The sequence below is a fragment of the Macrotis lagotis genome, chromosome 4 (genome assembly GCF_037893015.1).
Source record: "Macrotis lagotis isolate mMagLag1 chromosome 4, bilby.v1.9.chrom.fasta, whole genome shotgun sequence".
NCBI lineage: Eukaryota > Metazoa > Chordata > Mammalia > Peramelemorphia > Peramelidae > Macrotis > Macrotis lagotis.
The window spans coordinates 246,901,952-246,917,558 of record NC_133661.1 but is presented as its reverse complement, the minus strand read 5'-3'; the positions used below and the strand labels follow the sequence as shown (position 1 = coordinate 246,917,558).

The window sequence follows — 15,607 nt, the reverse complement described above, 5'->3', positions numbered from 1 at the left end:
TCTTTGGAATGTATTCTCTCTTCATCTATGTCTCTTAAAAACCCTGGTTTCTTTCAAATCTCAGGGATACCTTCTAAATGGAGATTTTCCAGATCCCCTAATTGTTAGTGCCCTTCCCCACAAAAGTATCTTTCATCTATTTTATATGCACCTATACATATACATATGGTCTCTCCTAGTTAGAATAGAAGATCCTTGAAGGCAGGGACTGTTTTACTTTTGTCTTTGTATTCTTGGTACCTAGCCTATAAGATATGGTTAAACACATAGTAGACATTTGAGAAATGCTTATTTATTGATTAATAAAAAATTTATAAATAAAAAAGAGAAGGAGCAGCTAGGTGGCACAGTGGGTAGGGTACCAGTCCTGGAGTCAGGAGTACCTGGGTTCAAATCCGGCCTCAGACACTTAATTACCTAGCTGTGTGGCCTTGGGCAAGTCACTTAACCCCATTGCCTTGCAAAATAAACAAACAAACAAATAAACAAACAAGCAAACAAATAAGTAAATAATTGAATGAATGAATGAATAGGTAAATAGGTAAATAGGTAAATAAATAAATAAATAAAAAAGAGAGGATCCCTATAATGCCTTTCTGTGATATGTCTCCTCTCTTTTCCCTCCTCCATCAGAATGTGTTAGTGACTGAAGGATTTGTGAAACAACTAGAAGGACTCTACCATGCTCATCCTGAACTAGATGTGATTTATGGTGAAGTGGTAGGCACTATCAGCAAGTCAGTCATATTATCATCCCCTTTAAAGGCAATCAAGGTAAGTATTCCTCTACCTTCTCTCTCTTGCCTGCTGGGTCCCTTGGCAAAAGAAAAATCTTGCTTTCAACCCCAATTAAGCTTCTTGTGAGACATTAAGGCTGCACCTCTATCCTCCTACAAAAAATAAAATGTGGTCTTCCTTTAAGGAAATAGAATATTCTCCTTGGCTATGAAATTATTTTATAGGGTATCATCATTCCCAGAGGAGAACAACTGAGCATAACTTGAGAAGTTAAAGATGGAGTCTTTATATTACCTTGTGCTTACCAAAGCCCATGCTGGAAAGTGCCGCCTCTTCAATTCAATTTAGTTCAACTAAAGAAACATATATTAAAATGAGCAAAGTATTGTATTATGCACTGGGGCTACATAAATACATCTTCCATCTCAATACTGTAAACATTCTGTACAGAGGTACAATTGCAAACCTCCATACCCACTTCATTTTCTTAATTTTTCATGCTTTCCTCATTTTCTCCATTTTAAAAATTCAATTGCATCTGAATTATCATCCTTCCAACCCCTACCCCACCCTTTAAGTAGGTAAGAAAATCAAAGCCAATAACAAATATGTAGCATCAAGTATTAAAAAAAATCCTGAAGTAGCCATGTCCAAAAAAAAAGAAAAGGAAATGTTTCAATTTACACTCTGAGTCTCTAACTGGACTCCAGTTCTCTAAGAGGAGGTGGATAGAATGTTTACTCATGAGTCCTTTGGAATTGTGACTGATCATTGTACTGAGTCTTTCAAAGTTATCTTTACGATATTATTGTAGAAATTATTCAATTGATTCTGCTTTCTCTACTTTTCATCAGTTCATAGAATTCTTCATTATTTTTTTCTGAAATCTCCATCATTTCTTATATCATAATTAGTATTCCTTTACATTCATGTGCCATAACTTCTTCAATCATTCCTCAATTGATCAACAACCCTCAGTCTATAATTCTTTGCCACTATGAAAAGAACTGCTAATAATATTTTTGTACATAGGGTCATTTTCCATTTTCTTTGATCACTTTGGGCATAAAGCTAATAGTGCATTACTGAATCAAAGATTATGCAGTTTTTGAAGTATAGTTTTTCAGAATAACTGGACCAATTCACAGCTCTAACAATAGAACATTAATATATCTGTTTTTCCACAGTTCCTCTAGAATTTATTTTCTCTTTTTTCCCAAACTTTGTCAATCAAATAAATATAGTATGATACTTAAGAATTTTTTAAATTTGTATGTCTTTTAATCATAGTGATTTAGAACATTTTTTTCCATATGGCAATGGATAGATTGGATTTGTTCTTCTGAAAAAAATGGCATTAATCAGTTCCTGATATTTCTTGGAAATGCAACTTTTATCAGAGAAACTTGATGCAAAGATATTTCCCCCCAAGTTTCAATTTTTGATACACTGATTTGATTTTACAAAATCTTTTTAATTGTATATAATCAAAATTGCCTATTTTTCCTTCTGTGAACCTCTTTACATCTTAGTTATGAATTCTTTATCTATCTATGGAACTGATAATTAGTTTTTATATGTTCTAATTTTTTCATGATGTCATTTTTTATGTATAAATCATGGAACTATTTGGAATTTGTCTTAGTAAATCATGTGAGATGTTGGGCTATATCTAATTTGTGCCAAGCTACTTTGAAGTTTTTCCCAATAGTTTTTGCTGAATAGAAAGTTCTTGCCCCAATAGCTGGTATCTTTGGGTTTATCAAACCCATATTATAGCTTTGTAATATAGTTTAAGATCTGAAACTTCTAGGCTCCCTTCCTTTCCAATTTATTTTATTGATTCCCTTGGTATTCTTGATACTTTGTCCCATGAATTTTACTATTTTTTCAGATCTATAAAGCAATTCTTTGACAGTTTGAGTGGTGCAGCACTGAATAAATTGATTTAGATAGTATTTCCATCTTTATTATATTCTCAGTTAATCTATGAGCAATTTCTCCAGTTATTTGTGTAAAAACACATTTGTATATTCCTATAGTTTCTATGGGTGTCTTAGCAGACAGGTTCCCAAGTATTTTAAACCATCTGGTTTTACTTTATTATTTTAATGATTTATTTATTTATTTTCACATTACTACAATAATCTTGTTGTGAAAGTAAACAAAAACTCCCCTTCCCCCCAAAATCTCCAGAAAAATAAAGTGAGAGGGGAAAAAAGTGTAATTCAGTCTATGTTCAGATACCATCAGCTCTGTCTCTGGGATGGGTTGCATTCTTTATCATAAATCCATCAGAGAAGTTGCTTCAATATTTTTTCTTACAGTTGCTACTGTTAACTGTATTTCCCTCTATTCTATTCCTCCCCACTCCCATTTATTCTATTCTCTCTCTCTCTCTCTCCTATCATCCTGTCCCTCCTTAGAAGTGTGTTGTATCTGACTACCCTCTCCCATGATCTTCCCTCTCTTCTGTCACCTACACCCTACCTCCTGCTCCCCCTGTCCCCTTTCTCCCATCCCTTTCCTCTTTTTTTCCTCTAGGGTAAGATAGATTTCTATACCCTATTGGCTTCTCTCTGAGCCCTTTCTGAAGAAGACTCACTCATTTCCCCCTCATCTTCCCCCCTTCCACTCCATTGCAAAAGTTTTGTCTTGTCTCCTTTATGTGAAATAGTTAAGCCCATTCTACCTCTCCGTTCCCTTTCTCCTAGTACATTCCTTTTTCACCCATTGACTCCATCTTTATGATAAATTATACCATGATATTCAGCTCCCTCCTGTGACTTGTTCATATATGCTCCTTCTAACTGCTCTTATAAATGATAAGGTTCCTATGTGTTTATCAGTATCTTCTTCACATGCAGGAATACACCCAGTTCAGCATTATTAAATCCCTTATAATTTGTCCTCTCTATGCTTCACCTTTAAAATCAGACTTTCTGTTCAGCTCTGGTTGTTTCAGCAGGAAAGTTTGAAAGTCCCCTATTTCCTTGAATGTCCATCTTTTCCTCTGAAAGATAATGTTCAGTTTTCCTGAGTAGTTGATTCTTAGTTGTAGTCCAAGTTCTTTTGCCTTCTGGAATATCATATTCCCAGTCCTACAAGCCCTTAATGTAGAAGCTGATAAATCCTGTGTAATCCTGACTGTAGTGCCATAATAATTGAATTGTTTCCTTCTGACTGCTTGTAATATTTTCTCTTTGACTTGGGAGTTCTGGAATTTGGCTATAATTTTGGGGGGGATCTCTTTCAGGAGGCGATCAGTGAATTCCCTCAATTTCCACTTTACCTCTGCTTCTAGGCTATCAGGGCAATTTTCCTGTATAATTTCTTGAAAAATAAAATCTAGGGGCAGCTAGGTGGTGCAGTGGGGTGGCTAGGTGGTACAGTGAATAGATCACCGGCCTTGGAGTCAGGAGTACCTGGGTTCAAATCTGACCTCAGACACATAATAATTACCTAGCTGTGTGGCCTTGGGCAAGCCACTTAACCCCCATTGCCTTGAAAAAGTCTTAAAAAAAAGAAAAGTGAAGTCTAGGCTCTTTTCCTGGTCATGACTTTCAGGTAGCTTGATAATTTTAAATTATCTCTTCCGGATCTGTTTTCCTAGTCACTTGTTTTTCCAGTGAGATATTTCACATGTTCTTCTAGTTTTTCATTGTTTTACTGTTTTATTTCATTGTTTTGTTTTATTGTTTCTTGCTTTCTCACAAAGTCATCAGCTTCCCTTAGCTCATTCTACATTGGAAGGAGTTGTTTTCTTCAGAGAGCTTTCTTATCTCCTTTTCCATCTAGCCAATTCTGCTTTTTAAGGTATTGTTCTCCTCATTAACCTTTTGAATTGCCTTTTCCATTTGACCTAAACTGGTTTTTAACATTATTTTCTTCAATATTTTTTTTGTATCTCTACTAAGCTGCTGACTTGGTTTTCATGATTTTCTTGCATTGCTCTCATTTCTCTTCCCAATTTTCCCTCCACTTTTCTTACTTGCTTTTGAAAGTCTTTTTTTGAGCTTTTCCATAGCCTGAAATCAATTTCTATTTTTCTTTTTTTGAGGGGGGGTTGCAAGCTAGTGGGTTAAGTGACTTGCCTAAGATCACACAGCTAGGTAATTATTACGTACCTGGGGCTGGATTTGAACTCAGGTCCTCCTGACTCCAGGACTGGTATTCTGTTTACTACACCACCTAGATGCTCCTCCTTGATAATATTTTATGTAAACTTTTGCATCAAATTCTTTAAAGATATTGGTGTATTTTTTTTGTTCTCTGTTTTAACTCTTCTTTGTTTAGGTATCTACCAGAGAGAATCTTGTAGAATTTTTACTTTTCCTATTTTTAAAAAACAGCTTATATTGTATTGGAATTGATTTTCTTTAAATGTTTGGTAGAACTCATTTATAAATTCATCTGGTCCTGGGATTTTTTCTTTGGGAGTTCATTTACGAATTTCCTTAATTTCTATTGACACCACAAAGATATGAATAAAATGGTGAGCTTTCTTAATGGCTTTTTATTTTTTACCATATCATAAAGACTATTTTCCTTTCACATTTTCTTATTTGCAATATTTTGCAGCCTGCACTCATAAAACCTATTTGTGCCTTGATTGTCTTTAGGCAAACCTCAATTTTAGTTCTTCAGAGACTATAATGTTCCATGACTTCCAATCACATAATAGCACTAGTAGAATATTGATATTAAGAGAAAAATGGTCTTTGGTTTATGGAAAAATTTTGAGACATTAAAAGAATTTTTCAATTCCCAACTGGCTGGAGAAGTGATGTGATATTCCAATGAGCAATCCTTAGAGTTAGAACATCTCAGGCTCAAATCCCATTTCTAATTGTGTAATTCTGGAAAAATTTATCCAAACTTTTTAGTAACCCTCAGTGTCTCTAAGATTTTATATACCCAATACTTAAAGTTTCGAGTAATGATCTACATTGGTAAAGTAATTCCTTCACTGGCCATTTCATGCAGCAATGAAATTACAGGTTCTATAAAAAAATCCAGTCTCCTCTTCCTGTTTAATTCTGAGTCCAACTTGTCCTTCTGCATTGTCTGTCCATAACTGTGTATATACATGTGTATATAATACCATGAAAAAGTAGAGATATCACCTTGTTGACAAAGGTCCATATAGACAAAGTTATGATTTTTCCAGTAGCAATGTATAACCGTGAGAGTTAAACTATAAGGAAAGTTGAGCAGAACAGAATCAATGTTTTTGAATTGTAGTGGTAGAGAAGACTTTTGAGAGTCCTTTGAAAAGCAAAGAGATCAAATCAATTAATACTTAAAGAAATTAATTCAGGCTACTCACTAGAAAGTCATATACTGAAGTTGAAGGTTAACTTAGGTCACATAATGAGAATACAGGACTCATTGGAAAAGACCTTGATGATGGGAAAGATTGATGGCAAAAGTAAAAGGGGATGACAGAGGATAAGGTAAATAGTGTCATGGAAACACATATGAACTTAAATGGACTTCAAGAGATCCTGAAGAAGAATAGAAAGGTCATCTAAGCTATGGCCCATGGTGTCATGAAGAGTAGAACATGAACAACAATGACAACAACAAATATATAAATACACACATACATACCTATTTACACATACCAATGAACAAACTACAGATTGTACACTTAACAACATGCCATCATGCAGACAATAGGCAGTCTTTAACCACTTAAAAGACAAAAACAGAATAGGTCCTAACCTCAAGGAATTTATAATCTATTGGGAGAGGGAATAGTGTTGCTGGAGAAACTAGTAATACTTTACTGAGACAATAGCCCCTGAGCTGAGTGTTGAAAGGAAGTCAAAGATTCTGAGAGGTGGAGATGAGAAAAGAGTGTTTTCTAAATTTGGGGGAATGGCTTATGCTAATGCCTGGAGCTGGAAGATAGTGTCAAATTTGAAAAAAATTTCTAGGTGTTATGATAACTCACCAGCCTCACTTTCTCCTCCAGAGCCATCTGGATCCAGTGACCAGATATATATCAGGACTACTGGAGATAGCCCAGAGCAGTTAGGTGGTGCAGTGGGTAGAGTGCCAGCCCTGAAGTCAGGAGGACCTGAGTTCAAATCCAGTCTCAGACACTTTACAAGCTAGGTGACCTTCAGCAAGTCATTAGCCCTGATTACCTCTCCTCCAGAATATGAGATAAAATTTGGTGAAAAGGTTAAGAGTCAAGAGGCCAATTTGTGAAGGATCTTAAATGTCAAGATAAAAATATTTGTTTTATCCTACACAAAGTGGGAAGCCATTGAAGATCTTTGGACAGAGGAATGATATGGTTAGATATGTTAATTGGGAAGTTGTATAAAGGATTTATTGGAGGGGATTGAAACTAAAAGTAGAAAACTCAATTAGGAGGTTAGTGCTAGAATAATCCAAGTAGAACCTAAATTAGGGTCATAACTCTGTGTATGTGTGTGTGTGTGTGTGTGTGTGTGTGTGTCTCTGTGTCTGTGTGTATGTGTGTATGTGTGTGTCTGTGTGTGTGTCTGTGTGTGTGTGTGAAGAGAAGGGGATGGATATATGATTTTCTATGTAAAATTGAAAAGATTTAGCAAATGATTAGCTTTGAAGAATAAGAGGATGGTGACAACTTCATCAGAAATAGGGATATTTTGAGGATGTGTGGGTTTGAGAAGGATAACAAATTCTGTTTTGGATATGTTGAATTTTAGTGTTAATGAGACATGCAAGGTGGAATTATCCAGCCATTTAGCTTAACCAAATGTTCAAGAGTTCAGGAAAATTATTATGGATATATACATATATATGTATATATTTATATGAAAGTCATATGTGTACATGAACCCATTCATGAAACATTCCCTGATTCCTAATCCCCATAACTGAAAATTTTTTTTCCATCCTCAAATCTTGCTGGAGCTCTTTCTTTGTCTCACCTTTTCCTCCTTCACTCTCTATCTTGTATTATATTTATTTCTTTAAGGACAGGAACTGTCAACTTTCATCTTTGTATGTCTAGCACACCTTAAAAATAATAGGTGCTTCCCATTCCTATTAAAAACACTAAAGAGTGTAGGAATAAATGGACTGTTCCTTTGAATAAGCAAGTATCTATCTGAAACCATCAACAAGCATTATATTCAATGGGGAGAGGCTAGAGACATTCCCAATAAGATCAAGGGTGGAACAAGGATGCCCATTATCACTACTACTATTCAATATCATATTAGAAATGTTAGCTTCAGCAATTAGAGAAGGAAAAAGAAATTGAAGGAATTAGAATTGAGAAGGAAGAAACAAAACTCTCTTTGCATATAACATGATGGTATACCTAAGAGAATCCCAAGAAATCATCCAAAAAATTGCTAGAAACAATTAGCAATTTTAGCAAAGTTGCAGGATATAAAATAAACCCTCATAAATCCTTAACTTTTCTATATATGACTAGCAAGATATGGCAGGAAGAGCTAGAAAGAGAAATCCCATTCAAAGTAACCTCAGACAATATAAAATACCTAGGAGTCTATTGCCAAGGCAGACTCAGAAACTTTTTGAAAACAATTACAAAACACTTCTCATACAAATTAAATCAGATTTAAATAACTGGGCAAACATCAACTGCTCATGGATAGGTAGAGCTAATATAATAAAAATGACAATTCTACCAAAACTAAACTACCTGTTCAGTGCCATACCAATCAAAATTCCAATACTTTAATGAGTTTTAAAAAATTTTAAGTAAATTCATCCAGAGAAATAAAAAGTCAAGAATTTCCAGGGATTCAATGAAAAAAAAGTGCAAAAGAAGGGGGCTTAGACCTGCCTGATCTAAAATTACATTATAAAGCATCAGTCATCAAAACTGTCTGGTATTGACTAAGAAATAGAGTGGTAGACCAGTGGAATGACTAGGTGCAATAGCAGGAAATGATTATAGTAATCTGCTGTTTGAAAAACCCAAAGAGTCCAGCTACTGGGTTGAAAACTCTCTTTGATAAAAACTGCTGGGAAAATTGGAAGTTAGTATGGAAGAAACTTAGATTAGACCAACACCTCACACCCTATACCAAGATAAGATCCAAATGGATACAGGATTTAGACATAAAAACAATTCTATAAGCAAATTAGAAGATCAAGGACTAATTTACCTGTCAGATCTATGGAAAGGGAAGCAGTTTATGACTAAGGAAGAGATGGAGAACATCACTAAAAACAAGCTAGATGATTTTGATTACATTAAATTAAAAAGCTTTTGCACAGACAAAACCAAGATCAAAAGAAATGTAGTAAACTGGGAAACAATCTTTATAACTAATGTTTCTGACAAAGGACTCATTTCTAAAATATACAGAGAACTGAGTCATATTTAAAAAAAAAAACCCATTCCCCAATTGACAAATGGTCAAAGGATAAGCAAAGGCAATTTACAGATGAGGAGATCAAAGCAATTCATAGTCATATGAAAAATTGATCTAAATCATTACTTATTAGAGAAATGCAAATTAAAGCTTCTCTGAGGTACCACCTCACACCTGTCACACTGGCCAATATGACCAGAAAGGATAATGATCATTGTTAGAAGGGTTGTGGGAAATCTGGGACACTATTACATTGTTGGTGGAGCTGTGAACTCATCTAACCTTTCTGGAGAGAAATTTGGAACTACTCCCAAAGGGCAACAAAAATGTGCATACCCTTTGATCCAGCAATACCACTACTGGATCTATACCCTGAAGAGATGATGAAAAAAGGTAAAAACATCACTTGTACAAAAATATTCATAGCATCCCTGTTTGTGGTGACAAAGAATTGGAAATCAAGTAAATGTCCTTCAATTGGGGAATGGCTCAGCAAACTGTGGTATATGTATGTCATGGAACACTATTGTTCTATTAGAAACCAATAGGGATGGGAATTCAGGGAAGCCTAGAGGGATTTGCATGAACTGATGCTGAGTGAGATGAGCAGAACCAGAAAAACACTGTACACCCTAACAGCAACATGGGGGTGATAATCAACCTTGATGGACTTGCTCATTCCATCAGTGCAACAATCAGGGACAATTTGGGGCTGTCTACAATAGAGAATACCATCTGTATCCAGAGAAACAACTGTGGAGTTTGAACAAAGACCAAGGACTATTACTTTAAATTTAGGGGAAAAAACTGATATCTTATTGTCTGATCTTGCTATCTCTTATACTGTATGTTTCTTCCTTAAGGATATGATTTCTTTCTCATCACACTCATTTTGGATCAATGTATACCATGGAAACAATGTAAAGACTGACAAATTACCTTCTGTGGGGGGTGGGGGGAAGGAAGTAAATTAGGGGAAAAATGGTAAAACTCAAAATAAATAAAATCTTTAATTAAAAAAAATAATAGGTGCTTAAAGAATATTTGTAGAAACGAAAAGAGTCAATATTAGAATCATGAATCTTCTGACTCCTGGTCCACCATTTGTTCTGCCACAACAAAGAATGAACCAAATAATCAGCTGTCCTAAACAAGACAGAACTTGGTGAAACTGGACCCTGGTTTCACTGGCATAGGGATGAAGAAATTCCCTCTACTAATGCTATTCATAGTCTCAGAGCTGTGGACTCTGGAGCATTGACAGATTAAGTGACTTCCCAGGATTACACAGCCACTACATTTTAGAACTAGGACTTGAACCTGAGTTTCCCAGACTCCAAGACCAGCTCTTCATCCATTGTACCCTATGATGCCTCTTTGCCCTAAGTAGGAAACAACAATGGTCAAGACTTTGAATTAACACATGAAAGTTAGAAGTCTTCTGTGTATGCCCATCAACTAGGTCAATAGTAATGAAGACATGATGCAGTTATAGGAAAAGAAGATCATTTTACCTAGAGCTATCTCCTGTCACTGATTCATCTGTATCTGTGCCACAATATCCTGGACTAAGCAAGGGAAAGTAAACTCAACACTCTAGTAATGCTGAATAGAAAGTAATAGAAGGTTGAGACAATTACCAGGGCATGAGGCCTTTTATTCCTATGAAAGAAACATGAGCAACTGAAAATGAGAATAAACATACTCAGCAAAGAAGCAATCGGCCTACTATGCCTGTGAGTAAGAGCTGTGCTTTGTTTTGCTCAATGTAGAGGAACAAAACCTTCAAATTAAAGGGAAGCTAGAAAAGTAATCCTTAGGGTACATATCAATTAGAACTCGAATGTACATATCAATTAGAACTCAGAATGTCAAATTTACATAATTGATAAAGGTAGGGACTAGCTTGTTTTACAACAGGTTTGAATCTAATGAATTCCCATTATGTGTCAGATGTCAATACCTACTGGTAGTGCCTGGTATTGCCAGTCAGGATGATAAATATAAACTTATTTGTTGAGTTATTTTTCAGTCATGTCCAACTCTTTCATGACTCCATTTGAAGTTTTCTTGGCCAAGATGTTAAAGTGGTTTCCAACCTGTTGGGATTTGTACCATTATAATATTATGGTTGGCACTGGTCTGAGAAGGAATTCAGGAGATGACAGGTTCTCTTCCAGGCAAGTTGGCATTTTATTGGGCATTGTGCTGGCACAGAGGGGTGAGAGTTGAGAAATACTCTTGCAAAGAGGCATCTGACATACCCTCCTTTACATAGGGAAAGAAAAGGAAGGAAGAAAAGAAATGAACTCAGACAAGTAGTGGGTCTGGAGAGCAGAAGTTGGTACCACCTGAAGGATAGACCTTCTGTAGAGTTATAACACATACTTGTAAAAAGGGTTTTTGTATATCAAAGAATACTCCAAGAATACCCCCACTTGACTGACCTTAGCATTAGATTAAAAGATAACCCTATTCAGTGTATACTGATATAAAAAAACACACAAGAGACCCAAAGGTCTTGGGCAAGAACTAGGAGATAGGGGTTGTAGGACTAGTCATAATTGGAATTCCTGGTTTTAGCAAGGACACTCAGAGCAGATCTGAATGTTAGAGAGGGGACTCATTAATTGGGACCCCCTTCAAGCTCATTTTACAAATGAGGAAACTGAGGCAAACAAGGTTAAGTGACTTACACAAGATCATAAAGCTAGTAAGTATCTTGAGGTCAGATTTGAACTCAGAGGCTCCTATATTCTATATTCACTGTGTCTCCTAATTGTCTGGCAAACCTTCTATACTATGCCCATTAAGCCCCAACTTCTCTGGTTTGGGTCTCAACATCAAGGACACATCACAGAAAAAGACACAGAAGCAGGAAAATGCCATAAAAATGTACAAACTTTGTATATAGCTTGCTTATAAATAACTGATGGCATGTTATCTCCCCCTTTAAACTGTACATTTCTTGAGAGCAGAGAATATTTTTTTCACCCTTCTTTGAATCCCTAATGCTTGGCATAGGATCTGACCCATAGTTTGCACTTTTCAAATGTTTATTGAATGTCCTACAGTCATGAAAGAGAAACTCAATAGAGATGTGAAAAAGTCTAGGATCAAGAATAATATTCCATCTTGTAAGAATAGAAAAGAAGACTCTCTCTCTCTCTCTCTCTCTCTCTCTCTCTCTCTCTCTCTCTCTCTCTCTTAGATGCTAGCTTTAAAAGATTAGAGGATAGAGACTAGAGAAAAGAAATAAAAAAAAATTTTAAATAAGAGATCTGAAGAACTTGGCAATACCTTACCAACAAAAATCTAGAGGAACAAAAATGAAGCCTTAAGGAGAGGGATCTGGTTGCTTAGGGCTATGTTTAGGCCCTTGATCGCCATATTTTTCCCCTTTAAAGTCTCCAGCCCTCTTTGCTAAGAGATAAATGGTTCTGAGGGCAAACACTTTAACTAATTAAAGTTATATGATTTTTCCAGAGCTTCTCTTGTGCTGTCTCTCCTGAGAAGCTGATCAAGATTAATGGGGAATAAAGGAACAATGAATGTCAATCATAAACATTCAGACAAAAGGGTGAAAAAAACAAAATTCTGGAAGCTAAGAATGTGGACTTAGGAATCCTTCTGTGTAGAAGTTTCTATGATTCAGAGAAGGTATAGAAAGAAAAGAGGAATCAATTGTGAAATATCTCTGACCCAAAGTAGTTCTACCATGATTTGAAACTCTGAAATTGCTGCAAGACAGCAATAATAAGAATAGTTTGCTTTTTTTATACTGTGGCAAACCTAGAATGCCATGGAACTGACCACCAAATTCATCATGTTATTAGTCATAAATTTTCATGTCTTCTATTTTTTTTAATTTCAGGGTAAATATTTCTCTTTAAAAAGAAAACAGAGGGTCAGCTAGGTAGCACAGTGGATAGAGGACAGGTTCTGGAGTCAGGAGGCCCTGACTTAAAATCCAGCATCAGACACTTAATAATTATCTAGCTGTGGGAACTGGGGCAAGTCACTTAACCTCATTGTCTTGCAAAAAAGAAAAAGAAAGAAAAGGACAAAAGAAAACATAAATCAATGGCAAAATAACCATTAGGGAAAGGTACCAGTCCTATGTTTTCATTAATATAGGAAATTCCTAGATGATACAGCCTATCAATTAACCTTCTCTATAATTTATGGCCCTGAAGTCCTTAAAAGTTAAGGGACTTGCCAATATGATTAAAAATACGACCAGAGCTCAGGTCTTTGGAAGCCAATTCTCCATCTTTAATACCACATTGCCTCAGAACAGTCTTTGCTTTATTGATATTTACAACACCCTGATTTTTTGAACAATAGTTGTACCCTAATTGAGATACTGATAATGATAAACCAGAGATTATCATTTTTCCTCCATTTTTTGAAGGGGACCATGGCATCAGGGAGGTGATGCCATGACATACCATAGAAGGAGAAATATTTGTCTAGTTTTTAATATTAAGAAAATGTTATTTGTGCCTGTCTGTAAATTCCCTCCTATTGTTCAATGTAACCATTGTTAAATGTAAATTCATCAAGATAAGAGCAACCTCAGTTCATCCCTCTACCCCTCCTCCAGTTTCCTGTCTTTCAGAATGGGTACCTGACCTCAATCATTTAGAGGGGAGGGATCCCCTTTTACCCACATTTTCCTTGGCTCTTCCCTGCACAAGAAGTGGGAAGACTATAAAAGTCTGTCCTAATCTCTCCTCATGGCCAGACTCAGTCGAATCTAAGTCCAGCCAGCTCTGTTTTCCTTTCTCTCTTTCCCTTAGGTACTTTTGCCTAGACCTTTATTATTCAGACTTTCCTCAAGCAGTTTATTATCTCTCCAGGAAAAAAGTTTAATCTGTGTGTGTGTTTTAAATTGACTCATAATAAAAATGTAACCTAAAATGCTTGAATAGTTTTTATTAATTAATACTCCTGCAGGAACAGGTTATTTCTCATAATGGGAAAAAGCCTCTAATTATAACAATATTCAGTCATATAGACAATATGAGAGGCTTTTTCCTCTCCCAGAGTAACTACTGGTCTGAATCTTCAGGGGTACACTCTAATTGATACACCTAACTCACACCACTCCTGAATATGCCCCCCCCGCCCCCATTCATACGATTTATGTTATTCTGATGAACCTCAATCAACACAGGGGTTGTGTGAGTTACTTTGCATGAACCTTTATGTAAGTGTGTTTGTGTAAGATCAGGAGCCCTAGGTCAGTCAGGATTTAGGCTTCCGTCTAATCTCAGGTCTGTGATTTAATCTCAGGTCTGGCCTCTTTAGGTTAGGTTGGAAGAACTCTTCCAGTTTGGTGATTGGTTGAGGTCAATTCCTTTATCTCCTCTTTTGTCCTACTCTCATATTCCTATATGTAGGCTTTGTGCCTTTCAGCCTAATTAATAACCATAGGCTGACTCCAGTCTTTGTAATGTTTATCTTTAACTAACAACCGCCTCTTACTTCCTGTGGGAAGCACCTATAATTTCTCACAAGTGAACTTTGCAGGCTTGTAAAATAAAAATCCTGAGCTTTTCTACCTTCAGGGCTAGTCATGAGTTTTTCACTTTCAAGAACTCTCATCTTTATAACAGCACCACCACTTTCCCTGTCATCAATACAAGTAAATTAAATTTAAATGAGGGAAAGCTATGCAAAGCCATCAATCTCACTTTCTCCTCCAGAATCTTTGGATCTAGTGGCTAGATATGGATCAAGATGACTGGAGAGATGGCCCTGGATACAGTGGGAGACCTTAGTCTTTTTCAGCTAACGTTTTTAACAGACACAATATTTGATGATTAAGGTTAGGTAAGAAATGAGGCAGAAAATGGTCTCTTACTTAATAAAAAAAAATCAAACTGAGACAAGCTCTTCAAAATTTCTGGTCAAAAAAATTGTCATTTCCATTCCTCTGAGCCAATTAGGGTCCAAACAATGACTAAATGGAGCTTGGTCTAGGTTCTACTCTTGGATAATTAATGGCATCCAGAGTGATTTGGGTTTAAGTCATGATCCTTAAGAAAGAAATCTAGCAACCCCAAGTTATCTTAGGAGGTTTAAGCAATCAAATTTACATTCCTCTGGACAGAGCACCTTCAGTGATAAATAAGGAAAGAGGTAAAAGAAATATCCTTCTGAATCACTCCTAAAACACCCTATCCTCAGATAGCCAAAGGGGGGAAAAAAGAGAGAGTCTTTAGGTCTGCCTATTAAGACTATCATCCTTGGGGATGTTCTCTAAATGAAACTTCTTGACATTTCCCTAGAAGAAACTTAAAGCTTTCAACTATATTTCTGCTTCCTGAGTTTGAGCATTTTGTTTTGTGATGGTAGGCTAACTATGACCAGCATCCTTATAGAAGACTCAAAGACTACAAAGATAGGAGATCAAAGGTTAAGATGGCAATGGTAGCAAGTGACAAAGCTGGGAATATGAACCTGGGTCCTCTGAATTGATCTCATTCCTTTTTAGCTAAGAGAGGGGAAAG

The 15,607-nt window shown here is 36.0% G+C and overlaps 2 protein-coding genes across 6 annotated transcripts in view; one reads left to right on the top strand and one right to left on the bottom strand.

Moving 5' to 3' along the window:
• ANGEL1 (angel homolog 1) overlaps positions 1-15,607 on the bottom strand; it is a 111,365-nt gene that overhangs the window by 54,072 nt on the left and 41,686 nt on the right. The window lies entirely within an intron of this gene.
• The window catches only part of LRRC74A (leucine rich repeat containing 74A), a 57,078-nt gene that overhangs the window by 28,488 nt on the left and 12,983 nt on the right, over positions 1-15,607 (top strand). For all 5 annotated transcript variants that reach the window (XM_074235669.1, XM_074235668.1, XM_074235667.1 and 2 more), the window contains one exon: positions 634-774. In XM_074235669.1, coding sequence (XP_074091770.1) covers positions 634-774 — 141 coding nt within the window. The remainder of the gene's footprint in view (positions 1-633; positions 775-15,607) is intronic.